The 27,985-nt window shown below is 36.7% G+C and overlaps 1 protein-coding gene across 1 annotated transcript in view; it reads left to right on the top strand.

The window, feature by feature from the left end:
- The window catches only part of ATRNL1 (attractin like 1), a 545,834-nt gene that overhangs the window by 143,560 nt on the left and 374,289 nt on the right, over positions 1-27,985 (top strand). The window contains exon 21 of the mRNA XM_036265661.1: positions 9,601-9,653. Coding sequence (XP_036121554.1) covers positions 9,601-9,653 — 53 coding nt within the window. The remainder of the gene's footprint in view (positions 1-9,600; positions 9,654-27,985) is intronic.

Here is a 27,985-nt window from a genome sequence, read left to right as displayed (position 1 = left end):
AGAACCTCAACTGAGGAACATGCCCTTGACCGGAATCGAACCCATGACTCCTTGGTCCGAGGGCCAACACTGTGATTGCTGAGCCAAACCGACCAGGGTGTTATTGTCTTTTTATAATTCAATGGTTAGTCTCAAGATTTATTTCCTTCCCCAAAATAACTTTAAGAAGCAGTTGTTCCACATTGTTGAAATGTTTTTTTTTCATTCTTATTCATGCACTTCATATATTAAAGTGTTTTTGTAGTTTCGAATTGCACATATGCCAACGCTTATGTTTATATTAGATATAAATGTGCTGTATTTGACACAGACCTAGATGCTAACTATAATTATCGTGATAAAAAATCAATAAAAGTTTCTAAAACTAGAAATATACAAAAAATTATATCCAAAGAAGTCTGTTAACCATGGAAAATGATCATTTATTTTATTGAGAAGAAATATGTTTTTTTGCTGTAGAATTATCCTAAACATTTCAAGTTAGATGATTATGTCTTTGGCTAGTTACTGAGGTATCATAGGTTTTCAAGTTCAGAGAAGGGGTGAGCAGAACCAGTTTTTATTTCTTCTTCGTGATCTCTAAACTTAGAAATGAGGCCAGAGCATGAGGTTATGGGGAAGTCCTTATTCAGGAAGGTATTTGGTCTCATTAGCGACGGGATCACGTCCGAGCTCTATGCTCTACGACAGAGGTGCCTGCGGGACTTCGATACTGGGGTCACTGGGGTCAGGGCCAGGGCCAGCTTCACGGGCGTGTGGCCTCCGTGTTTGCACGAGGCTTCACGCTCACGAGGCTTCACGCTTACAAGGGCTTCGTGCTCACGAGGGTTTGTGCTCATGAGGCTTCACGCTCACGAGGTTTCACACTCACAAGGGCTTCGTGCTCACGAGGGTTTGTGCTCACGAGGCTTCACGCTCACGAGGTTTCACACTCACAAGGGCTTCATGCTCACGAGGGTTTGTGCTCATGAGGGATCACGCTCACGAGGGTTCACACTCATAAGGGCTTCGTGCTCACGAGGGTTTGTGCTCACGAGGGTTCACACTCACAAGGGCTTCGTGCTCACGAGGGTTTGTGCTCACGAGGGTTCACGCTCACGAGGCTTCACGCTCACGAGGCTTCGTGCTCACGAGGGTTTTTGCTCACGAGGCTTCCCGCTCACGAGGGTTTTTGCTCACGAGGCTTCCCGCTCACGAGGCTTCCCGCTCACGAGGCTTCACGCTCACGAGGCTTCACGCTCACGAGGCTTCCCGCCCACGAGGCTTCCCGCTCATGAGGGTTAACGCTCACGAGGCTTCCCGCTCACGAGGCTTCCCGCTCACGAGGCTTCCCTCCCGCTCACGAGGCTTCCCGCTCACGAGGCTTCCCTCCCGCTCATGAGGCTTCCCGCTCACGAGGGTTCCCGCTCACGAGGCTTCACGCTCACGAGGGTTCACGCTGCCTTCAAGCTCTGCTGTCACCATCTTAAAATTCTTAATACATTTTTAACCAAAGCCCTGCACTTCCATTTTGCTCTGTGTGCTTGTCCCCTCCCAGCCCGCCCGGCATGAGTTCCGCAGCAGGTCCTGGCGACATCAGCGCTGTTGGGTGTTGGGTGTGATCTGAGACCCACCTCGAAGCTGGGCGCGGCTGCCGCCCTGTGCGCACTCCTGCTCGGCGGCCGGCTGTCCCCAGACGTGCTCGTGGGTGCAGAGCTTGGGAGCATCGCTCTCCTCCGGATCAGAGGGCGGATTTCTCTTCGTTGAGTCTGGCTTCTCGCTCAGATAGTGGGCTCACGGGGTTTGGCAGACGCGTGAAACACTGAGAAGCAAATTCTATAGTTCTGAGTGATGGAAGGACATTTCCTCAGTTGCTTACTTACGACTTTTTATAAGCAGAGGAAAAATGGGACTACTCATTTGTAAAGTGTATTTGGTAGATAGAATTACGGTCACTGCTTTTTTGTTTTGTTTATTTAGCTTTTGAGTGTGGGGGGCAATGAAAGATGGGCCATTATTCCTACAGCAATGATTTCCCAGAGTGCGCTGGCCCGGGCAGAATGCTCCTGTTAGGCAGCAGAGCCCGTCATTTGCATCAGCACACGGTGACTAAGGGGGTGCTTGGCACTATTACCCCCTTAATGAAGGTAAATAACACATAGTTTTTGCTTAAAGGACCTTTCAAAGTAGCAGTGAAGACACTAGCCTAAATATACTGATTTCTTACATTCGTGATTTGAGATGCTTATCAATCCTTCAGGATAATTTCTGTTCAGCTCTAAGTATGTAGATGGCAATCACATATTCTTGTATATTTTTCATAACTTCCCGACCTGAAATTGGTTCTCAGCCCATTTGTTAATTTGTTCCTTGCATTACCTGTGTACTTGCCTGAATCCTGTATCAGAGTGGAATTCTGTGGGGACCATTGCATCAAGAGCACAATGGCAGTGTTCAATAAATGTATTTAATGAAATGGAATGAAGAAAGTATTGATGGAGCCCTGAATAGGGAGCGGATAATTCATCTTGGAGGGATAAGGGAAGTTTGCGCAGAGGGTATCTGAGCTGGAACTTGAAGGAGGAATTCAATTGTTCTGGGTAGAGACTATAGTAAACAGGGAAGCAAACAAGTGAAAATGAACATGGTTGGAGAATTTTCAGTGTTTGCTCAAGGATTTTGAGAGCTGGAAAGAGCTTCACTCCGACCTTTATGATGAAAGAAATGAAAGCTTGGCAAATGAAAAATTCATGAGTTTTCTTGAAAGCGTTGGGCAAATTGAGATTATGAGAACCAGTTTTACTGGGACGTGCTTAGTTATTTTTTTCCCGTTTATCACATTAAGGGTTTCAGGAAGTTCTGCCGGTATTCTTCAAATATTGCTTCTCCAACCTCTCTGTCTTCTTCTTTTGAACTTCAAAACATTGCATGTTTTATGTCTTTTTCTTATTTTTCCTCCTATCTTCTGACCTGTTTTCAGTTCACTTTTCTCTTTTTCACTGTGTCTAATTGACGGGTAATCTCATCTATTTAGTTCCTAATTTTGGTTACTGCATTTTCATTTTATTGTGTTTATTGTTGTCTGGTTTTATAAAGTCTTAACTTCATTATAGTTTCTGATTGTCTTTTATAGTTTCCAGTTTCTTAGGCAAGTTTTTAATCTTGTCAGTTATCTTCTTCCATGTTAAAATTAATACTTTGAAGCCTGTGTCTTTTCCCAGATAATATCTGAATTCCCATGGTTTTATTTATATGATCCTTTGTTTCCCCTGGTTCCTGTCTTGTTTTCTTATCAGTTGCCAAGCCTGGTTATTTTTCATTTTTTACTGGATATCATAGCTGCAAATCTATTTTTAGATAGTTTGAGACCTTAAATGGAATCTTTTTCCAAAAAGAGTTCAGTTCTAATGAACAAAATAGATCCAGCGACATGGAAGTAGGGAACAGAGTGCCAAACCTCAGAGGGAAGGCGGGTAGAGGGCGGAAGAGATAAACCAGAGAACTTACACGCGTGTCTGCATAACCAATGGACACAGACAACAGTGCAGGGAAGGCAGGGGGCAGGAGTGGGGTGTCAGTGGGGGAAATGGAGGGACATCTGTAAGACTTTCAACAATAAAGATAAATAAAAACAAATTAAATTCTGCTGTGTGCCTGAGGGGAGTAGTACCTTAAGCATTTTTAGCGATAAGGTTGATTCAAAGGAGATCTTCAGTCTCTTGAAGGACTTTCCATGTCACTATTAGTCTTTGTTACTTGGCTCACCAGCCTTTGGTGAGCCTAGATGTCAGTCCTTCTTCCTGCAAAATACTGTTTCCGTCCATAACCAGGAACAGAGGAATCTCCCAATAACCTGGGATTCCATCCTCTGCATCATGGCGTGGTAATTTTTCACTCCTTTGCTCTCCATTGCTTTTATGCATTAAAAAATAAATAAAAATCTACCCTTTTTAGTTGTCTTAAACTTACTATGATTGGATTCTGAAATCCATACTGCCTTATAATTTTAGGACCTGTACCTCCTATACTATTTGAGGATTGGTCATACCTTCATGTCTGAATTTTTATTTTCTATGATAAGTTGCCTTGGATATATGGTATCAATATTGATGCTGATATACCCCATATATATTTTTGTTAATATTATGATATGATTTTTATGAGTTTCTTTAGATTAAAAAAAAAGCAAAAGCAATTGTTTTATCTTGAGTCTAATTTTCATAATTTCTCATAAAAACACAAATGTATTTATTAGATTCTCAGCTGCTTTAATAATCTGTCATGATGTTTCAAAATTATAGCAATTAGATGTGTCCCCCCTCTTTTAGTTTATGAGTAGAAAAATTATGTGTCATGATAAAGTATAGATTCATATATAAATATTTAAATCAATAGGAACAAAATAAAATGCCATATTTTAACACTTCGAAATATGCTATATATATATTTATACACACACATACACATCATTTTATAGTGGCATTTATAATGTAACATGATCATTCATATAAATGGTAACCATTATTTAGGTGACATGTAATGACAATATTTACCCTTTCAAAATCCCTTTTAAATATTGCAGCTGAAATTTGTTTTCTAAAAAGTCCTGTCTATTTGCTTAGTTTGCTGAGTGGGAATGTAGAATGATTATCTCTTTGCTTAGACGCAGGAGTACTTTGAAGTGGTGTTTTTCATTAAGGCATGCCAAAGACTTCTGAAGGCGTTTAATGTTTGTATCTCATCTTTATACAGAAGGATTCTGAATTTTAAAACCATTACTTAGCTTACATATCAGAAATATTAATGTAACTCATGGTGCAAAATTAATTTGTTTAAAGCATTGTTTGTGTCTACACTTTTCCCTTCACGTTTTCTTACTTGTTATCTGAGTTTGAACTTGATCGAATAATTTAACTCCTCAAATTATTTATTATGTGAATTAGATTAGCGTTCATATCTCACATAAATATACTGATATATTTTATAATAGAAAATGTTGCATACAACAAAAGTATTATGATGGATGGATCCTAAGGTGACTACCAATGACCTCAGCCTTCTGGTATTCATGCTGCTGTTTAATTCCCTTTCCTTGAGTATGGGCAGGACTTGTGACTTGCTTTTAAACCAGAAAATATGGCAAAGGTGATCAAAGATCAAGTCTGTGATTGTGTTACAATATGTGATAAAGGTGATGTATGTCACTTTGATGACGATGCTTTAAGTCTGTGTCTTGCTAGATTGCTAGAAGACTTGCTCTAAAAACTTTCCCCTTTCTGTCTTAAGAAGTAAGTGGAGCTTAAGGTATCCTCCAGCCAATAATAAGAAGAAATGGCCCTTAGTTCTGTGGCTGCAAGGAAATAAAACCTGTCACAACCTGAAGGAACTTAGAAGTAGGTACCTCCTCAGTGGAGCCTGTGATGAGAACCCCGCCCGTGACACCTTGCTGCTTACAGAGGTCCCATTGAGTCTCTGAACCAGAGACCCCGACTGCGCCAGACTCTTGACCCATGGAAACTGAGATAATGCATTTGTGTTGATTAAAGTCACTAAGTTTGTGGTAGTTTGTTACTTAGTATTAGATGACGAGTACAAATATGTCCAATTGCTATTATTTTATTCACCGAATTATATATTTGTGAACAAAATATAGCACGTTAAGTGTTTTCAAACTATAGAGGGAATCTCTCCAGGCTTTGAAGGAGAAAATATACTTTCTTGAATGGGAAAATAATTTCAACAATGCAAATTAAGACTTTTCTAAAAAAACAGACTAGAAAGAAATTTTACTAAACACAGTGGTTTGTTACAGAATAAAACACAGTTTAAAACATTTTTTGTTAATCTAATCATTTTACGTTCATATGTGCAAAATTGCCTAAGAATTTAGAATTTCCTTTGTTTGTAATAATTTTCTCATTTTGTTGAAAATAGTTGTGTGTGAGATCCTCCATCCTGATTTTTTATCTTGATTTATTTAAGAAGTCTATGATGAAATTGAAGATTATAACAGTCTTGATTCCAGATCACAATTATTTTTGGTCACATGAAAATCTATAATGACTATGCTAAACATTTCGGTATATCAGCTGATTATATTTAAAATAGTTTAGCATAAATGGTTTTATCAATTGATTTTTGCATGTGGGAAATGAGATAGGACAGTCATTTGTTTGCATAGCACAGCATTAGGTCTAAGTGATACATTTACACGTGCATTTATAAATTTATACATGTATACATTTATTTGAAATTTCATCCCTTGTAATGAAGATATGTTTCTATGGGTGGTGACTCTGCTATTAGAATGCATTTACTTTACTAGTAAATAAGATATTGGATTTTGATTAGAAATGACAAGTAGACCTGAAATCTTTCTTACTCTCTTCTTTTTGTCATTTTTGAGTGGGTTAGGTTAAACTTGAGTCAAACTTATCTGATTGGACATGACATTTGTTATGAGAAGGAAAAATTGATTATTCTTGCCTGATCTCAGTCTTTACTATGATGATTACCAACTTCCATACTATCTCTTTATTTATGAATAAGTGCTCAAAACTGTGCTATAAGCAAGAGCTCTCCTTTCTCCACCATTTATTTCTCATTGGTATGAACACATGAATTATTATTTTTTCTAAGGATTTGTAATTCACTGCTATAGTTCATCACTTGGCACTCAAACTCTCCCAGATTTGTCCAGTGGGAATTACTTTAAGCTGGCTCTTGTTTTTTTGTGACATGCATCCATCATTTTGTGACAACTTATTATACCTGTCCTAACTCAAACCTGACTCATCAGCCCATCCCCATCCCTCCTGCCCCCACCTTTCTTAGGTAGAGCTCTGGTTCCTTGCAGTGGAGAATCACTTATAATAGAGGCCAGGATCTTTGTGCTACGTGCTCTTGGCTACGAGGTGCCTTTACTTAGTGGCCTGTTCAGTGGACAGAGCTAGGAAATACTCATTTCTGTACACAGATAAATACACATAAGTACAGGTATATGAAATACTTACATACAGATACAAATATACATATGCATGCATATACACATACTTCCGATTCCAGTCCACATCCACAAGGTTTTTGTGAACCTTCTCCAGTTCAGTAATTGTGTCATCTTTTTCAGTAAAAACACTAACCCCATGACATTAACACATTCCTTATTGGCTCAATTTTATAATATAATACACTTGAATTGTTTCAGAATTGCTTTGTCATTATTATTCAGTAAGCAAACCTACCAAAAGGATTTCCGAGTTTGATTCCAGTTTTCCCTTCTTCACCTCACACTGCCCCAAATTGAAAATGTTTTGTCAACTTTTTGAGGAACCTGCACACTGTTATTTTACAGTGGTTGCACCACTTTGCAATCCACCAACAGTGCACGAATGTTCCCTTTTCTCTGCATCCTTGCCAACATTTATTGTTTGTTCATTTATTGATGATGACTATTCTGACAGGTGTGAGGTGATATCCCAATGTGATTTGAATTTGCATGTTTCTGGTAAATAGTGATGTTAAACATCTTTTCATATGTCTGTTGGCTATCTATATGTTCTCTTTTGGACATTTGGAAAATGTCTTTTCTGGCCCTCTGCCAATTTTTAAGTTGGATTGTTTGTTATTTTGGTATTGAGTCCTTCATAAATTTTGATTATTAACCCCTTATCAGAGGAATCATTAGTGGATATCTTCTCCCATTCAGTAGGTTGTCTTTTGTTTTGTTGATAGATTTCATTGCTGTGCAAAAACATTTTAGTTTGTTGCACTCCTATTTGTTTATTTTTTCTTTTTCTCCTTTTGATTGAACTTATTAGGATGCAACTGGTTCACAAAATTACACAGGTTTCAGGTGCACAATTCTACAACACATCATCTGTTTCTAACTATTCCTTTGTAAACATTTTATTATGTCGAATGTAAACATAATAATTTTCAGTTTAATATAATATTACGTAATTTGAATAAACTAAATATTGTTAACAAAAATGAAAACTTTGTAATTTTCATATTGGAAACTAGATTTGTATCCAGAGCTCTTAAAGTCAACATATCGATCAATTGCAGAGTATTTACGTTCCTTGCCATTTGTCAAAGTAATTTTATTTTAAAATTATTTGTTTATTGAATTTATTGGGGTGACATTAGTTAATGCAGTGATATAAAATGAGTGATTTAGATTACTACAGGATCTTGAAAGCTGTCTGTCTAGCAAGTAAGATATACAGGGACTGCCCTGCATAACAACACAGGGCATATTTATGTTGAATATTTTCCTTTTCTAAAAGTAGGATTGAGATACCCATTTGCAACAAGTCAAGTTTATTTTTTGCTACAGCAGAAGGAATTATGATGGTATTGCTGATCAGTCCTGTCATGTGTGTGTATATACTGGGCACTAAGTGATGGAATTTCAGAAGGCAAGCCTAAAGGAAGGACCAATAGTAAAAGAACAGTATAGATTCTGAAATAATTAACCCAGCAGTAATGAGTATGATATTCTAAAGCTTGAAAGCCACTGTAGCTTTCAATTTTAAAAGTAGCATTTGGAGAAGTCATAGAAAACCTAACTTCCTAACTTTAATATATTTTTTTCCCCTTTACTGATTTTAGGGAGAGAGAGATAGAAACACTGATGAGAGAGAACATCATTGGTCGCCTCCCGCATGCCCCCCACTGGGGATTTGGCCCACAACCTGGGCACGTGTCCTGACCAGGAATCCAACGGGCAACCTTTTGGCGCATGGGTCAATGGTCAACCACTGAGCCACACTGGCTGGACAAACTGTAATGTCTTTATTCTTTGTTTTACAGAGAATAATGTTAGTGGTATATAGAGCTATCACATTTCTACTTTAATGTTGTAGTTAGTGTAGAAAAAGATTTACTTTTCAACTCTTTTTTTTTTTTTTTTTTTTGCATGGGTGTAAAATGCATGGCTGAAAAATGCATTTGGTGTTTAATCTGATTATTTAGATTACTCTCAACTGTGTGGCCCTTCATTAATTAAAATTTATATGAATTAAAATTGTTTCTCTGTTCTGATTAACTCTACTAAAACTAAAGACGTTTTCAAAAAGTCTTTCTCACCTATAAAAGTTTTACATATAATTTAAATAATAAGTCACTTTATTTAATTACCCTGTTGTATACATTTTATAATAATTTATTTTAGAGGGTGTTCCAGGAAGTAGCATTAGGCAAAATGAAGCTATATCTCTGTTTTACAGTTTCAGAGATATCAGAAGTAAGAAAATGATCTGTATTTATAGATTCCCATAACTTTCTTCCTATACATAAAAATGTCTCTGTATCTTTAGACTTTCAATTCCTCCTATTATTGATGAAGACTACAAATCTCAAAACTTATAATAGTTATCCCGTCTGCCTCCCAACATTTTCTGTATTCCTCTTGTGTATTTTTCTTCTCCACTTATTTTTTTCTCTCACTCATGTTCATTTATAGGCCTTTTACATTAATTTTTTTGAAGATTTGTTTTGAAAATGTCAATTTTATAGTTTTAAAAGTTGTTTTAATGTAGAATTTAATTACTTTGTTTAAAAATCAGGAGGCTTTGGAATTTTGGCGTTTAATAGTAAATGAGTTTTTTATTTCTACAGATGTGACTCTGAAAATCGTTATGTTGGTAATCCACTTAGAGGAACATGTTACTGTAAGTATTTTTATTTTTTCATTTTCATTTATTGGTTTGTATTATTAATTTTGGGTAATTTTGCAGATAATAAAATTCATTTTAAATAATTTAAGTTGCCCTGGCAGGTTTGGCTCAGCGGTTGGAGCTCCAGCCTGCAGACCCAAGGGTTGCATGTCAATTCCCAGTCAAGGACATATACCTGAGTTGCAGGTTTGATCCCTGGCCCTGGTCAGGGTCTTGTAGGAGGCAACCAATCGATGTGTCTCTCACTCTGATGTTTCTCTCTCCCTTTCTCCTTTCCACTCTCTCTAAAAAATATCAATGGAAAAATATCCTCAGGTGAGGATTAGCTAAATAAATAAATACAAACATACATACATATATATTGTCATTATTAGGTTACCATTTTTGTTTTTCTCAAATCTTGTTAACACAAAATGGAATAGCCAACATAATTATGAAAAGAAAGAACAAAATTGGAGAATAAATAGTACATGATTTCAAGGCATACTGTAAAGCCACAGTATTCATAACAGTGCTGTTCTGACATACAAGTAAACAAATAAAGTAATGGAACAGAATAGAAAGTCCAGAAATAGTTTTATATAGTCTTACACACATATATGGACAACTGATTTTTTACAAAGGTACAAAGCAATTCGTTGGTTAAAGGATAGTACATAAATGAATTTTGCTAAAACATTTGGATATCCATGCAGAGAAAAAAAATGGACTCATCCCTTAAAATATATATAAATGTTAACTCAAAATGGAGTATATACTTAAATGGAAAACCTAAAAATATAAAATTTCTAGAAGAAAACATAGGAGAAAATCTTTGTGACCTTAGGTTAGGCTAAGATCTCTCAAAAAAAAAAAAAAACAAACTGATAAGCTGAACTTCATCTAAATTAAAAATGCCATTCAAAAAATATTCTTAATAGAGTAAAAAGGCAAGCCACAAAGCAGGGAAAATATTTGCAAATCAAATATGAGACAAAGAATTTCATCTGAAATATATAAAGTATATATATACAAAATATATATTTTTATATATAAAATACATTTTCATATCAATAATATGAAAACAACCAATACAATATTTACAAGTGAGAAATGGAATTAAACACACTTTATCAAATTAAATATACAGATGGCAAAAATTCACATAAGAAATGCTGATATCATTAATTATTAGGGAAATGCAATAACGTGAGAATTAGATACCATTACGCGCCTACTAGGACACCTAAAATAAAGACTAACCATTTGACCATTTGAGCTATCGAGAGATTTGGAAGAAGTAAAACTTATGCACTACTGGTGGAAATGTAAAATGATATAACCATTTGGGAAATAGTTTGGTTGTTTCTTAAAAAGTTAAAGACACATGTAAGATCATTACCCAATAGAAGTTTATTTTCATACAAAATCTGTGCAACATTTTAATAATAACAAAATTTTCCCCTGTAAAAAATTTATCACAAAATTGTAGTTGTTCAAATTTGATTATAATGAAAAGATGACATTAAAATCCAGCTGAGTTTTCTCAGGTTCTATATTTTGTTCCATGTTCAGAATAAGATCTATTGTCATTTTACTCTTCAGAGTAGGAAAAAAATGCACTTAAGAAAATACAGCAAAAAGACTGCTAGAGTATATATAGTAGTATCTTGTGGTTTTAGTTTGCATTCCTTGTATGACTGATAATTTTGAGCTCAATTTCATGTGTCCATGCTTCAAACATGTTTTGTTAGGTGTGTAAAATAGTAATTTTATAATACTTTTGTTGCTTTTTTAATTAGTATTTTTAAAAATTATATTTTCTATTTGACATATAAAAATAAGATTTATTTTAGTACATTGACCTGATATTCATCAACTATTAATTCTAATATTACAGATGTGTTTGATTTTTAAGTGTAGTTAATTATATTGCATGCAAATAAGGACAGTTTTTTCCTCCCTACCAATTTTTTTTTTAATTTGTGTTGGGATCTCTATTTCAGTATTGAATCAAAATGATGGTAGTAAATATTATAATCAAGTAGAGACTTTGATATAATTTCTGGAATATTTCCTGAATTGAGTTCAGAGAATTCTTATTTATGTATTTATATTAGTGTGCTTCAGATTTATTACTCTTATATATTTATTTATAAATCCTCACCTGAAGATATGCTTATTGATTTTAGAGAGAAGAGAAGGGAGGGAGGGAAGGAGGGAGAGAGAGAGAGAGAGAGGGAGAGAGAGAGATAAAGAAATAAACACCCATGTGAGAGAGAATATCAATTGGTTGCCTTTCCCTAGTTGCCCCCACTGGGGAACAAACATGCAACCTTTCAGTATATGGGATGTCACTCCAACCAACTGAACCACCCTGGCCAGGGCAGTGTGCTTTAAGATTTAATCATAAATGTCTTTTTCCTTTACCTTGTTAAATGTGAAGTTGGCATTAATAAATTTTCTAATGTTGAACATCTTTTCATTCTGGATTAAACCAAACATAGTCATGGCATTATATGAAATGCCATTAAATATTACTTGTTTGTATTTAACTTAAGATTACTTTCAGTATAAATGAACATAGACTATATATATATTTTTTTGTTTTGTTTTGTTTTGGTATGCGCTCCTAGTGGGAACTGAACCCGGGACTCTCTGGTCCACAGGCTGACGCTCCAGCCGCTGAGCCGGTTGGCCAGGGCCATAGATTATATTTTGACATTACTTTTTCTAATGAAATGACCTTTGACTAATTTTTTAGCCTTTTTTTTCTATCTTCATATTGTGTTACTATGGTGATAGCTTTTGAAATGAATTTGAGAAGATTGTTATCTCTCTTTAAAACAGGAATAGTTAAAAATATTCTTAAGTGAACTTCAATGATTAGCTAAATTCCACCAAAATCTCTGGGTATGGTGCTTTTTTTTGTAGTTTTTGGTTCATCTTATTTATTTATCACCATGTTACAGCATGAGATTTTGGGTTTATTTATTCTTTCCACTAATTTTGATTTCTATTTCATCAAAGTCAGATTTTATCCTTAGTAATTTAAAAATCATTGTTTTGCTTACATTTGTTGTATTTTTCTTATTAAATTATTTTCAACATAGTTTATGGTTCAATTCTTATCTTTTTGTAGGTATATGTAAGAATTTTTAAAATTTCTAATTAAGTAGATATTTTGAAAACCATTTTGTAATTATTTCTCTAATTTTATTGAGAATGTGGCACATGAAATCCCAGATCTCATTCAAGTGTTTTTCTTGCTTATAGGACCTTTGACAGTGTTAGGTGGTCACAACTGGGCATGCGGCACGGTCCTATGAGCACGTAGTGGGCGAGGCCGTAATGCTGGTGCACACCTTGAAGTGCGCAAGGCAGCCGCCTCAGGGCTCAGAGTATCTGGCTCCTGGCTGCAGTCATGTTGAGGATGAAAAACCCAGATAGAGGTGTAATCAGTTTCAGATTTGATTTGAGACAGAACACTATTTCATAGGTGGTTTTGTGTTCTTTATCTTGTAGAAGCCCATAATGGCTGCTCGTCTCTCTTTGGGTCTTTAGCAGACACTGATGCTCAGCCTCTAGATTCTAATTGATCAGGGGTTGCAAAATTGTGATATTCCATTTTTTTTTTTATTTCTTCACTGGGACTCTTTTGTAAAACAAATTTCCTCTCATCCGACATTTGGTTACTCATTGCTAGAGTTCATATAGAGAAGGCATGATGAATGCTATAGACTTTCTTTTAATCTACCAGTTTTCAAAGCAAGGCATTGTTTGTTCAGTATCTCTCAAAGGTGACAACAAGGGTGTGTGTGTGTGTGTGTGTGTGTGAAACATACGAATTCATAAATACTTAACATTTCTCAGTCCATTATCAGTTATTATCCTTACTGATACTCAAATTATCTATATTCTGTGGCTTTCAAATTAGCTTTGTTCTTTATCTTTTCCACATTTATTTTGCTTTTCTTCTTTCAAACATCGTGGATGTTAAGGAGACATATTTTTGTCAGATGTTTTTAATTAGAAGTTCTTCCTTTCTTCTTTTTGAATCTTTAGCTTTTCTTGTGTCCCAAAGGAGTAACTAGTTACAGTTATGCAAACTTATATTCCAGTTTTTAGAAATAAGAAATATACTAATATTTAAGCCTTTTATGTTCAAGACTAAGATTGTTTTTCTTCTGGCTCTGTGCTGTCCAATGGGAACATAGTGTGAACCACATATGTGATTTAAAATTTTCTACTAGCTACGTTAAAAAGGTGAAACAGGTGAAATTAATTTTCATAATATAATTTACTTATGTCAACATATCTAAAAAATATCCTTTTAATATGTAACAGTATAAAAATCATATATGAGATAACTTTGGGTGTTTTTCAAATTAAGTGTTTGAAATACAGTTTCTATTTACATTCTATACTTAGAACAATCTCAGTTTAAATTAGTCATGTGCCATGTGCGATAGTGGCTACCACACTGTTCAGCTCATCTCTACAGAGGGCTCTCATTCTCTCAAAAATGTTAAAGGAACAGTCATAAAGCACTAGATGGCAGTCTTGTCATTAGTTTTGAGACCTTTAGAGATTAATGACATTTGAAAAAAATGGTGTTGAAAAAAAGAAAAGGTCAGTAGTTCTTGTAATACTGTTAATGGAAACTTTTCTGATTTTAAAGATCAGAGTGAAATTTAAAATGCAGGTCTACATGGTACCATCAAGCAGTTGAGTGCAATATGGTGTTAACTTAATTGACAGCACTATGCCAGCAGTTGTATTCTGTAGACAGTCTTAGTAGTTTTTCAAATGTCAGTTCAGAACCAAAAACTGAATGTATTAGAAATCTGTCATGGCTCACATGGAAAAAAAAAGAGTTTCCAGCAATGATTAGATTGACCCTTGTAAACACTGAATTGCGCAATTTATCTAAGCAAATATAAAAAGTAGTAGTCTTAAAGTGGTATAGTTTCTTTTTTCCTTAAATACTTAAAAAAAAATACCACTGGAGATTCCAAAATGGTGGCAGAGTGAATGGAAGCCACACAAACTGTCTCCCAGGACCAAACTGGAATTACAACTGAAATAAAGACAAATCGTCCAAAAAAAGCAACAGAAAAGCAGCTTGGAGGACCATATAACCAGGGACACTGACTTGATCCTGGATGGATTGCGGAGGCACGAGAGGGGGGCTGGGAGCCCTTGGACAGCAGTGGCCTTAGCTGTGAGCAGTGCCCTCAGGGTTAAACTTGCAAGCCCGCTCCACAGAGCAGAGCGGGGACAGAGGCTAAAATAGCCACAGCCATTCAACTTGGGCTCCGGCAGACAGAACTGGAACCATGTGGGGACACTCGGGATTTGGAGGGCACTCAGAGCTTTTGCTGAGTTGCAGCTACCCAGGACCAAGGCCATCTTACTCCTTCCCAAGGCTCTGGGGAGACATGGCGGCCTCTCCCTTGGAGACTCAACCCCAGTCAGGTGGGGCATTGAAATGCAAATTGAGGCTCATTAAAAACCAGCATCTGCCCCACCATCGGAAAATCTCCTTACACTGAACACCCGAGGGAGTTTTTCTTTCAACTGAGAGCCCAAGGCTCTTCAAGTAACCAAGACTAACAGCCTCCAGGCAAAAAGCTAGAGCATAACTGACACTTCCTGGAATTGCAACTCTACCCAAAAAAGTTAAGACTTGACAGTAGTGTTTAAAGCGGGTCCTCCCATGCTCATCCAAACCCAGTAGAGGGAGCCACAGACAGCATAACAGCAACACCCACAGGGACAATTTGGCAGGCTCCAAAATCCACTGAGATAGCCAAAATGGTGAAACAAAGAAACAAATCCCAAATGAAAGAACAAGAGACCTCTACCAAAGAGGAGATAAATGAAATGCAATTAAGCAAGTTAACAGAGCTAGAATTCAGAGCCACGATCTTGAGGAAGCTCAACAGCATGAGTAAGGATGTCAACACCATCAGTAAAGACATAGAAACATTGAAAATCAACCAATTGGAAATGAAAAACCACCAAGAAGAAATGAAGAATGACAAAGCAGAAATAAAGAACACATCGGAAGGACTAAACAGCAGAGTAGAGGAAGCTGAGGACTGGATCAATGAATTAGAAGACAGGGTAGGAAAATCAACCAATCAGAAAACCAAAAGGAAAAAAAACAATTAAAAGACAGGAAGACAGCTTAAGAGAACTGTGGGACAATTGGAAAGTAATAATGTTCGCATCATAGGAGTCCCTGAAGAAGAAGAAAATGAGCAAGGGTTAGAAGAATATATTTGAAGAAATAGTGACAGAAAACTTCCCTAATTTGGTGAAGGAAGAAGGCATTCAAGTTCAAGAAGCACAGAGAGCCCCAAGTAAGAAGAGCCCAAACGGGCCCACACCAAGACACATAGTAATTAAAATGCCAAAAATTAAAGACAAAGAGAGAATCTTTAAGGCAGCAAGATATAAGCACCCAGTTACCTACAAAGGAACCCCCATAAAGCTCTCAGCTGACTTCTCAACAGAAACACTACAGGCCAGAAGGGAGTGGCATGAAGTAATAAAGGTCATGAAAAACAAGAATCTGAATCCAAGACTACTCTACCCAGCAAGGCTATCATTCAAAATAGGTCAAATGAAGTGCTTCCCAGACAAAAAAAGGCTAAGAGAATACATTAGCACCAAAACAGCACTGCAAGAAATGCTAAAAGGACTGCTGTAATTAGTAGAAGAAATAGGAAAAAAATGAAACCACACTAAACAAAAATGGCAATAAATAAGTACATAGCAATAATCACCTTATATATAAATGGATTGAATGCTCTGATAAAAAGACACAGAGTAGCTGAATGGATAAGACAGCATGACTCTTATATATGTTGTTTACAAGAGACCCACCTCACAACAAAAGACTCACATAAGGTTGAAAGTGAAGGGATGGAAAAAATTCTTTCAAGCAAACGGAAAAGAAGAAAAAAGCTGGGGTAGCAATACTCATATCTGATAAAATAGATTTCAAAATGAAGACCATAACTAGAGCCAAAGAAGGCCACTACATAATAATGAAAGGATCTATCCAGCAGGAAATATAACCTTGGTAAACATATATGCACCCAATATAGGAGCACCAAAATATATTAAAAATCTTCTGGAGGACTTCAAAGGAGAAATTGACAGCAATACAATCATAGCAGGGGACTTCAACACCCCGCTGACGTCACTGGATAGATTCTCTCGAAAAAATTTCGCAAGGAAACAGAGACTCTAAATGAAGCCATAGACCAAATGGATTTAATAGATATCTACAAAGAATTACACCCCAAAACTACAGAATTCACATTCTTCTCAGGTGCACATGGGGCATTTTCAAAGACAGACCACATGTTAGGATACAAACTAAGTCTCTACAAGTTCAAGAAGACTGAAATCATTATCAAGCATCTTCTCAGATTATAATGGCATGAAACTAGAAATCAATTACAACAGAACATGCAAAGACATTGGAACACATGGAGGCTAAATAGCATGTTATTAAACAATTAATGGATTACCGAGGAGATCAAGGAAGAAATTAAAAACTTCCTGGAAACTAATGAAAATGAACACACAACAACACAATCTATGGGATGCAGCAAAAGTATTTCTGAGAGGGAAGTTCATAGCACTACAGGCCTACCTCAAGAAGCAAGAAAAATTTCTAATAGACTATCTAACCTCTCTACTTAAAGAACTAGAATGCAAACAAAAAGAAAACCCCGGAGCAAGTAGAAGGAAGGAAATAGTAAAGATCAGAGCAGAAATAAATGACATAGAAACCAAAAAAACAATTCAAAGAATCAATGAAACAAAGAGCTGTTTTTTCAAAAAGATAAACCAGATTGATGGACCCTTAGCTAGACTCACCAAGAAACAAAGAGAGAGAACCCAAATACACAAAATCAGGAATGAAAGAGGAGAAGTAACAAGTGACACCACAGAAATGCAAAGGATCATTAACAAATACTGTGAACAATTATATGGCAACAAATTCAACAATCTAAGAGAAATGGACAAATTTCTAGAAACACATAATCTCCCAAAACTGAACCAGGAAGAGATAGAAAACTTGAATAGTCTAACAACAATTAAGGAAATTGAAGAGGTAATCAAGACTCTCCCAGCAAACAAAAGCCCAGGCCTGGATGGCTTCACGGGGGAGTTTTACCAAACATTCAAAGAAGAACTAACACCCATTTTCAAAAAATTTAAGAAGACAGAATACTTCCATATTCGTTTTGTGAGGCCAGCATAATTCTAATTCCAAAACCAGAAAAAGACACTACAAAGAAAGAAAACTACAGGCCAAAATTCCTGATGAACATAGATGCCAAAATCCTGAACAAAATAACTTGCAAATTGGATCCAGCAATACATCAAAAAAATTATTCACCGTGACCAAGTGGGATTCATCCCAGGGATGCAAGGCTGGTACAATATTTGCAAATCAATAAATGTATACGCCAGATAAACAAAATGAAGGATAAATACCACATGATCATATCAATAGATGCTGAAAAAGCATTAGACAAATCCAGCATCCATTTCTGATAAAAACGCTCAGCAATGTGGGAATAGAGGGATCATATCTCAACATAAAAAAGGCCATATATGGAAGATCTACAGCCAACATCATACTCAATGGGCAAAAACTAAAAGCATTTCCCTTAAGAACAGGAATAAGACAGGGATGCCCACTTGCGCGCTTTTATTTAACATAGTACTGGAAGTCTTAGCCACAGCAATCAGACATGAAGGAAAAATAAAAGGGATCCAAATTGGAAAGGAGGAAGTGAAACTGTCATTATTTGCAGATGATATGATATTATACATAGGAAACCCTAAAGACTCCATCAAAAATCTACCAGATTTAATAAAAGAATTTAGCCAAGACCCTCAGAAGAGGAGGTGCATGTACGCATAACCAATGTACATGGACAACAAAGCTAGAGACAGGGTGTGGGGGATGGGGAGGAGTGTGTCAATGGGGAAAAAAAGGAGAAACATCTGTAACAAAAATAAATTAATAAAAAAAAAGTAAAAAAAAAAGAAAAAACCACTGTATTCTAAACACTGGGCTCTTGATGGCCATCTATTAGTTGACCCCCCGAGCACTATGTGAAACTGACATCTGGGAACATCAGGTGCTGATAAGGCAAATCTTACTAATTTCATTTTTTTCCTTTTTATTGTATTTATTAGGCTGAAACTGGTTAAATTATACAGGTTTCAGGTGTACAATTCTACAACACATTATCTGTACACTGTATTGTTCATCCCATGTCAAGATTCCGCCCATCACCATTTATCCCCCCATACCCTCCTACACCTCTGCTCTTAATCATAATAATACTTGTAACCAAGAAAACTCTAAATACAAAATGAAAGACTTGACCGTGAAAATGTTACAAAGATGATATATTTTCAGTGATCAAAATCAAGTCCAGAAAGTCACTTTCTATAATAATCTACTTATGCTACTACTATATTAAATATTTAACTACATGTAATATGAATGCTAATTATTGTGCTTTAGAACGTTGCCAAGTAATCAAACATATTTTGGCTTATTTCACCTTTCACTCTTTGAAAGATTACTGTGTTTTTGTTTTGTTTTGTTTTCAATTCCTATTGCTATTTAGAGTTCAGGGTGCAGTTTTGTGATGATAATAATATACTGCTTTTTAGAGTAAGGAGTTTAATTACTACTTTATATTCAGTGATCACCCCTATCATTCATCATATCTTAGTTTTTATTTGTGAAAAACAAAATATCCATTTATCTCACTGTAAACTCTTTAAATATTATTGATTTATTTAATTAATGTTTATGTCCTGAACTGAAAGATGTTATTTATAAGCACATTATTGGATTTGATTTTTCTATTTCTGATAAAGGAGAGATCATATTTTTAATAAATATTAAAACTAATAGTATTAATCTCAACTTAATTACTTAAAATGCCATGTCATACAAAACAATACAGTAGTTAAAACTTAAATTAATCTTGTACTTAGTGTAATTATTCTGTTTCGTTCTAAAACAGAATAAAAAAAATGTTCCTTTTTTTTTTAATCCTCACTTGAGGATTTTTTTTATTGCTTTTTAGATAGAGTGGGAGGGAGGGAGGGAGAGAGAGAGACAAAAACATCAATGTGAGAGAGACATATCGCTTGGTTCCTCCCGCAGGATCCTGATAGGTGTCAGGGATCGAACCTGTAACCCAGGTACGTGCCCTGATGGGGAATCAAACCTCTGACTCTTCAGTCTGCTGGCCACCACTCTTAACTGCCAAACCGGCCAGGGCAAGAATTTTCCTGTTTTAAACAAAATATATTGTGTTTTGTTAGTTAATGTTTTATATGACTTTTAACTACTGAATATAAATAGCTGTGTAAATACGATCTGGCTGGTCCATCTGCAAAAAGAGCAGAGTGACCTTGATGAACACAGAGAAGCTAGATTCTTGCATTTCCCAGATTGAAGACATGTTGGGTTGCAGGTTATCTGACGAAGCATAATTGGTCTGCATGATTGGCTTTTTGACCTTATTTTTTAATTCATCCGTGTTTTATTAAATTTCCTAACATTTTATGCCAGTATTTTTAGATGTTTATTTTCAGAATTATTGAATATTTTTGCATGTTCAAAAACAAAGGACAATATATGAGGAAAAAAGTAGCTGAAAGAAAAACATTGCTATTGAATTAACCTAGAAGAGAGATACACAATTTATGTGACCATATGTTTTATGGTAAATGTGTTATATTATTCTGGTTATGTAAATAACATAGACTCGCTGTAAAAATAATTGGAAAAAAACCAAAAAACACAAAGAAGTAAAAGGAAAAAATAAAAATGTGTGAAAACCTCCCTCTAGGGCTCCCAAGTGGAGTTTGCAGCCTGAGCTCTCAGTACAGGGGTCCAGCCCTGAGTTGGGGTGAGGGCAGCCCTGAGTTGGGGTGAGGACAGCCCTGAGTTGGGGTGAAGGCAGCCCTGGGTTGGGGTGAGGGCAGCCCTGGGTTGGGGTGAGGGCAGCCCTGAGTTGGGGTGAGGGCAGCCCTGGGTTGGGGTGAGGGCTGGCCCCTGTGCTCACTTCTCTCTCAGCCCCGTGGCCTGTGTGGGGCTGATGGTTCCACAGTCCTGTAAAGAAGCTCAATGGCTAAGGAAGGCACTGCATGCCTTTCTAAATAAATCATGTCCTGAGAATGATTTTACATAAAAGAAGTGGTAACATGTGTGATATTCTTATTGTGGACAACTTTTTTTCTTACAGATATACAGCTCATTATTTAGCATCATTTATTGAATAAAGTATAGTTTTTGCGCAAACTGGGGAACGTCTGACTTGTAAATAGTTAGAATACTACTTAGCTTTTGAGTGCCTACTGTGCTGGGCTGTCCGATGGTTTTAGTTTGTCTTAGCTTACGTAATTCTTGAATGAGAAGGGTACGCTTATTGTCCTCAATTTTCATTTGAGGGAACAGGGCAGAAACGTTTTAATTAATTTGTATAAGATCACATAGCTAGGTAATGCAAAGTCTGTTTTAATTCAGGCAGTCTGGGTCTGTAGCCCACCTTCTTTACCAAAGATGATAAAGCTAGAACAACAAAAATCAGCAATATAGCCCTGGTCAGTTTGGCTCAGTGGTTAGAGCATCGGCCTGTGGTCCAGAGAGACCCAGGTTCGGTTCCTGCTAAGGGCATGTACCTTGGTTGCAGTTTGTCCCCGGCCCTGGTTGGTCGTGCAGGTGGCAGCCACTCGATGTGTCCCTTTCACGTCGATGTTTCTCTCTTCCTCTCTCTCCCTCCCTCACTACCTGAACAAAAAATGGAAAAATGTCCTTGGCTGAGGATAAAAAAAAAATCAGCAATATATTTAACTCAAGAGTTATTTTTATAGGAATAAAATAAAAACATCATGTTAAAGGAAATAAAAAGTGCATCTAAATAATTAAAAATTTATACTGTTTTCTCAAATGAGTCTTCATTTAAAAATATGCCTACCAAAATTTATATAATAATTTTATGCAATTACAATTAGAATTTCATTCAGTTCTGTTTTTTGAAGGGTATGCATTAGAATAAATTACCTTACAATTTATTTTAAGTAATAAACTTTTAGAATATTTTGTAAAATTACATAAGAAGGAAAAGTGAGAAATTTCCACCTGATAGATATCTAGATATACTATAGCTCTAACAATACTGGTTCCCATGCTGGTGAAGGAGTCAATACACGAATACAGTCCAGGATTAGATTCCTGAACATTTGGGAATCTATGTGGCAGTCATTTTATTTTTGTAAAAGTCCTTAATGACTTAATCTGCTTGTTCTTAAATATCCCAAACTTTATCTTATATTGTGGCTTTTGCATTTATTATTTTTCTGCCTCAATTATTTCATCTCTAGCTAATATCACATTCCTACATAAAATGGACTCTCTTGGTATCACAATAACCTTTATTTTTTTCATCCTAACACACAGTAGAAAATTATCTCACTTGTTTATTTGTTTACTTGAATGCGGCTGTCTTTTTAGCTCGCTAGAATGAAAGTCTCTGAATCCAGGTCCTTCTCGTATTGGAACCCATAGTTAGAAAGCTGTGGTTTCTAGGCAGGCTTTTATTAAATACGTAGTGATAGCACACATATAAATTACCAGCCGATAACTGTGTATACATGTGTTGTGACTGTATGGGCAAGTATTTTACTGATGGGGTGCTTGATAAAAACTGTTTGGAGATCATGTTATTGGTTATAAAGTAAAAGTTGCTTTACATTTATTTTTCCATTTATTCACATTAAATAGTACAATTCATCATTGAAAAACTTTAAGCATCAGCCCTTCATTTAAATAAAAGTGGGTTTCAAGCTTTCTTCTTTAACTTTTAACATTTGCTTCAAGTAACATCTAAGCAGATTCCCATGTGTCATTGCGAAATAATGGAAAGTTTAGCTACTTGGAGATACTATGAAGCAGAGGAAGGCGGCTTCTGCAGAGCTCATGGCATGTTCTGTGAAAACCCCGAACTAGAATCATTGATGTGTAGGCAGTGGTGATCACCGTCCATCCTCTTTAATTCATAGATGGAAAAAGTAAGACTCAATGAGTTTTAAGTGTATATCTTAGGCCACACTCTCAGAAATTTTCAGTGTGGATAATAACAAAGATTCAGCATTGTTTTTGTTGTTTTTTCCCCCCGTGATATTGTATCTAACAATTGTTTAACTTGCAAAATTCGTGCAATAGATTTTACCTTTGGAACTTTTCTAAATGTTCCAGCTCAGTAGAAATTCTTAATTAATCATTGTAAGTATGGATAGTAGTGTTCAGCAAGTAGGGGAAATGTAGTTATTGAATATTTATAATATGAAAACAATTTAATATTAATTATTTCATTTTATACTCACAAGGGTGACATACTTTTTCTCGTTAACTTACTTCCTGAAGAGTTACACTGTTAGATCTTGGAAAGGTGTCGGCTGTTGGAATTGACCCACTTTTGTTTACTTATTCAGTGTATATTTCCTGAGTGTTTTGTTGACTCTGTGGATATTACAGAGAAGAAGCGGGTTCTGCTACATTGACGCATATAAACCAGTGGTGAAATAGATATTGAACCTGTATCTGATTGTTATAAGAACCCTGAAGGAGAACTATAGATGCTTTGGGAGTGTACTACGAGAGAGCCTGCCTGCCTTGTGGGAGAAGGGAGTGGGAGTGGGTGAAGCCAGAGAACGACGGAGCTCTGAAGTGAAGGATCACTTGACAGAGGTGTGAAGGTGAGAGAAAGGGAGACGCAGAACCAGCAGGCAGGGCACAAGGGCCCGTAGCTGAAAAGAACATGTGAGATGCTGCCACTGAAGCAAGTGGACTAGGGGAAGAGAGGCAAGAGATGAGGGGATGATGCACAAAATAGACCCAGCCCTGGCCGGTTTGGCTCAGCGGTTGGAGCGTCCGCCTGCGGTCTGGAGAGACCCGGGTTCGGTTCCCGCTAAGAACATGTACCTCGGTTGCAGTTTGTCCCCGGCCCTGGTTGGTCATGTGGGTGGCAGCCACTCGATGTGTCCCTTTCACGTCGATGTTTCCCTCTCTCTCTCTTCCTCTCTCTCCCTCCCGCTCTATCTGTGCAGGGAATGGAGAAGTGTCCTCGGGTGAGGATAAAAAAAAAAAAAAAAAGTCCCAGAGACATAGAAGTAGGGCACAGACTGACAAGACTCAGAAGAGGGGGATCGGGGTTGGGGAAAGAGAAACCACAGAACTTATATGCATGTATGCGTGAACATGGACATAGACAACAATGCTGGGGGGGGGGGGGTTGGGAGGAGGGTGTCAGTGGGGGAAAAAGGAAAAACATCTGTAACAAAAATAAATACATTTAAACAAACAAAAAGAGATGAGGGGATGAGATCTGCAGGATCCAAGTCACGCATTTGCCTTATAGACATGTAAGAATTTTGGTCTTTATCGGAAGAAAAGTGGGAAGCTACTAGAAAGTGTTAAGAGGAGAGTAAAATGTTCAGTTTTCAATGTAAAATAATCACTCTGCTAATAGTGTGCCAAACAGCTTGATGAGGGCAGTAGAGCATGAAAGAGACCATTTTTGTTCATTTTTCTGAGGCATATTCCTGGAGCTACATGTTAAATACAATAGGCCCTTGAATAGCAATTGTTCTGTTCAATGTTGCTTCGTTATAACATTAATCAGAAAAAACATATCAATTCTGGTGGGGGCCCCCGACTTTGTGGCGCTGACATGTTCTCTCTGTAGCTGTGTGGGTTTGCGGGAGGTCCTCGGCTTCCTCCTCATGCTACAGATGGGTACGTTTGGTGGATGGCGAGTCTACATTGTCCCAGTCTGAGTGGGTGTGGGTGTGGGTGGCCCTGCGGTGAAACGGCGTCCTCTCCAGGGTGGGTCCCGTCTTGTACCCTGAGCTGCCAGGAGAGGCTCTGGCCCCCCAGGACCCAGAACTGGAGTACGTGGGAGGAAATCATTGTCTTACTTGTTTATATATATTTCAGTGTTTACTGTTAGAAGAATTTTGGCTCTTTATTTAGAAGTTTGGTGATGTTTCTGTGACCAGAAATATGCTGTAGGAACTTAACTCTTCTTTATATCAATTAGCCTATGGTAAAATTGGTTTTCTTGTACCTTGTTTCACTGAAAGTCAAAGTTTCCAGCAAGTGAGGACTGACTGTATGACTGTGACATGCTGAGATTGTGAATAGGATTGAATTTATAGAAGTTTTATCATTTACTGAACAGTTCTCTCAGCAAATGTGTTTATACACATGCCCATTGTTTAAAACATATTTGAATTCTTAATGTTGTCAAAGTCCGTGTGCACCCTTTTCTAAATATATGGCCACGGACTCATATATTTATGAACAAATATCTAGCTCTGTATAAATACACATGTGAGAACCTGTTGGACTTTTGACCTCTTTAGAAGTCATTCAAAGCCGATAGAGTGAATAAAGAAAGTGGAAGAGCATCTGTTGAATGCCTGTATTTCACAAGCCAGTCTTCTCTAATCTGAGTACCCACCAGCACAATTATGTTTACCCCACCGAGCAGCCCTGTGAGAGGGCAGCCTTGTCCCCATTGTACCACCGACTGTCACTGAGGCCAGTTAACCTGCGTGACATAATCCCGTTGGTAAATGGGAAACTACAACTGAGGTCGTAAATATTGTGGCTCGTGCTAAATTAGAAGGGAACTACAATATCAAATGGTGAAGAAGCGAACCATTAGGCCTCAGTTTCTTTCTCAAAATACTCAAACTATTAAAAATGTATATAGTCATTATTCTGGTTCCCAGATGTGCTGGAATTTGTACGTACAGTGCCATTGATCTAGCACACACACAGCAAGGTGACTCTTTTGTGGTCCTGGCATGTTTTTCTTCCTGGATCTCAGATATATAGATATTTCCAATATACACTTTGGTAATTTTTATCACTGGTTACTATTTTCGTTCTTTTTTAAATAATTAATGGGAGAAGGGCATTAAAAAAAAGGATTTTTAAAGACACCCAACCAACTGGGCCACACTGGCCAGAGCACTGGTCATTTTTTTTTAATGCATTATTTTATGTAGCTTTTTTTGTTTTTTGATTTTTTTGGTACATGCCCCTAGCGGGAACCGAACCCAGGACTCTCTGGTCCACATCCCTACGCTCCAACCACTGAGCCAAATCGGCCAGGGCTCGTGTAGCTTTTGTTAAAAGGGTAAAACATGTACTTAACTATTTGCTCTTCATCACCCCAAATATATAATGTACTTAGAAATTTTATAGTTCAAGTTCTCTTTCAAAGTTCTTTTTCTATATACACATTTTTAGTCATCACTTTCCAAGTAATCATTAGTTTGGTGGAACATCTGACCTCTTTAAACATGTTTGGACAAGGTAAATGTCTGTTCATGTTTTATTTGCTTAAACTACTTTCATCATGCTGTGTTTTACTCACAAGCTTAATTTTATATATAACTTGTTATCGATCCTTCGTAGTAAATACAGCCACCTTTTTGCTCCGTGACCGTTGGTCACAACTGAGGGACCTGCCTGAGAGTCTGTGGCTTCACCCGTGGTCTGCTCAGGTCGCAGGAGACCAGGAAGTGAGACTGATTATCTTATATTTTTATTAGTGAATACCTAAGAATTGAGTGAATTAGAAACGACCTATGTCATTACTGGAAAGATATGTAATTATATAAGTCTAAATTCCTGACATGTAAGTGTAAATCACGTGAAAAACACGTTAAAGATCCAAGACCAAAAGAAAAAAGGTCTCCGAACTGTCCTTTTAAAATATTTCTCCCTCTTTGGCCCAATTATGAAAGTAAGGCAAATTCATTCTAAAAAAGATACTGACAAAAAGACAAATTGAAATCGCTGCTGATTTCTCTACTTAGAGAAAATTGCTGTTAACATTGTATTAAGTATGTTTCCAGTCTTTTATCTATGTACTGACACTTGTGGTCAGTTAATAATTATTCTGGTTCCCAAATGACCTGAAGTTTGCGTAAATGGTGCCATTGATCTAGCGAACACACGTCAAGATTAATATCATTGGTGATCCTGGTACGCTTGCCCTTCTACCTTACTTATTTGGTTATTCAGTCATTTGTTATCTCAGTGTGGGCCCATGGGTAAATATTTCATTTTATGGCTTATGATATAATTTATTTTATAACTGAAGTTGCTCTAGATTTAACCACTGGGGACCCATTCAAATTGGCTCCTGTATACTTTTGACCACGACTCCATAATTTTCTGAACTTTCTTTTTTTCTGGGACTACAACATATTTCAGACTCACCTTATACTTTTCCTGTCCTAGTCGTAGAATCAAACATTTTTTTCAAGAAGCCATATTAGAGAATGTTAGGAACCAAAATCTGGGAGCTAAGTATGCTTATTGGTTTTGGGGTGTTAGTCGTCCTTTCCTTTAAAAATACTATTTTTAAATTAAATTGCCAAGTATATTCTTGTTCTCTTTTTGTAACTTTCTTACCTTGTTTTAACTGAAACTTGTTTTATTCTTAAACCTGGCTGTGTCCTAAGGGAAGTGTTGACTGTTTTTTCTCTCCCAGTATCAATAACTTAGAATCTAGACATGGGAATAGTATCTGCTTTGCTCCCTTTGACATTGCAAGTCATTGCTTTGCTTTACCTGTTCATTAATTTCACCTTTTTTGAAGCACTGTTCCACCTGTCCTTGTTGCTGCCTTTCACTGAAGTCTGTGCACTCCACTTAGCATTTTATGCATTTAATACTTTACCTGCCTCATTGTCTTTCTCTTAATATCTTTCTTGACATCATTCTTGATTCATTTTGTCACATGCACTTTAATTGTATATTAATTATATTGTGTTCAATTTCTGAAAAGACTGTAGGACTCAAACACTCTGTACTCTCAGGACAGCTTTATTATCAGCAAAGGATATACGTTAAAAGTCTCTGGAGAGCTAAGATATTAGGGCTAACTATGTAGTTATAGTAATTAAGGCAGTAGGGTCTCTGTGTGTGTGTGTATGTGTGTGTGTGTGCACAAAGATAAGAATAGTTATTAATATCATAAAATAGGCTCCAAATAAGAGCTGTAGGTATTAACATTTTTATAGTGTATCTGGCCACATACTGAAATTGTTTGTTTTAGTATCTTTTTCATTGGTTTTTGTTGCTTGGTAAACAATCTGAGTTTAGACATAAAAATATAACTTTGTTTTCTTCTTTTACTCCAACCTGAAATCTGTCATTTATTCACTGCCAGACATTTTTGCTATGCTATTTCCATATTTGC

This window comes from Molossus molossus, unplaced genomic scaffold (assembly GCF_014108415.1).
Source record: "Molossus molossus isolate mMolMol1 unplaced genomic scaffold, mMolMol1.p scaffold_m16_p_17, whole genome shotgun sequence".
Classification (NCBI taxonomy): domain Eukaryota; kingdom Metazoa; phylum Chordata; class Mammalia; order Chiroptera; family Molossidae; genus Molossus; species Molossus molossus.
The sequence above is the reverse complement of the archived record's forward strand: the minus strand, read 5'-3'. Positions and strand labels throughout refer to the sequence as shown.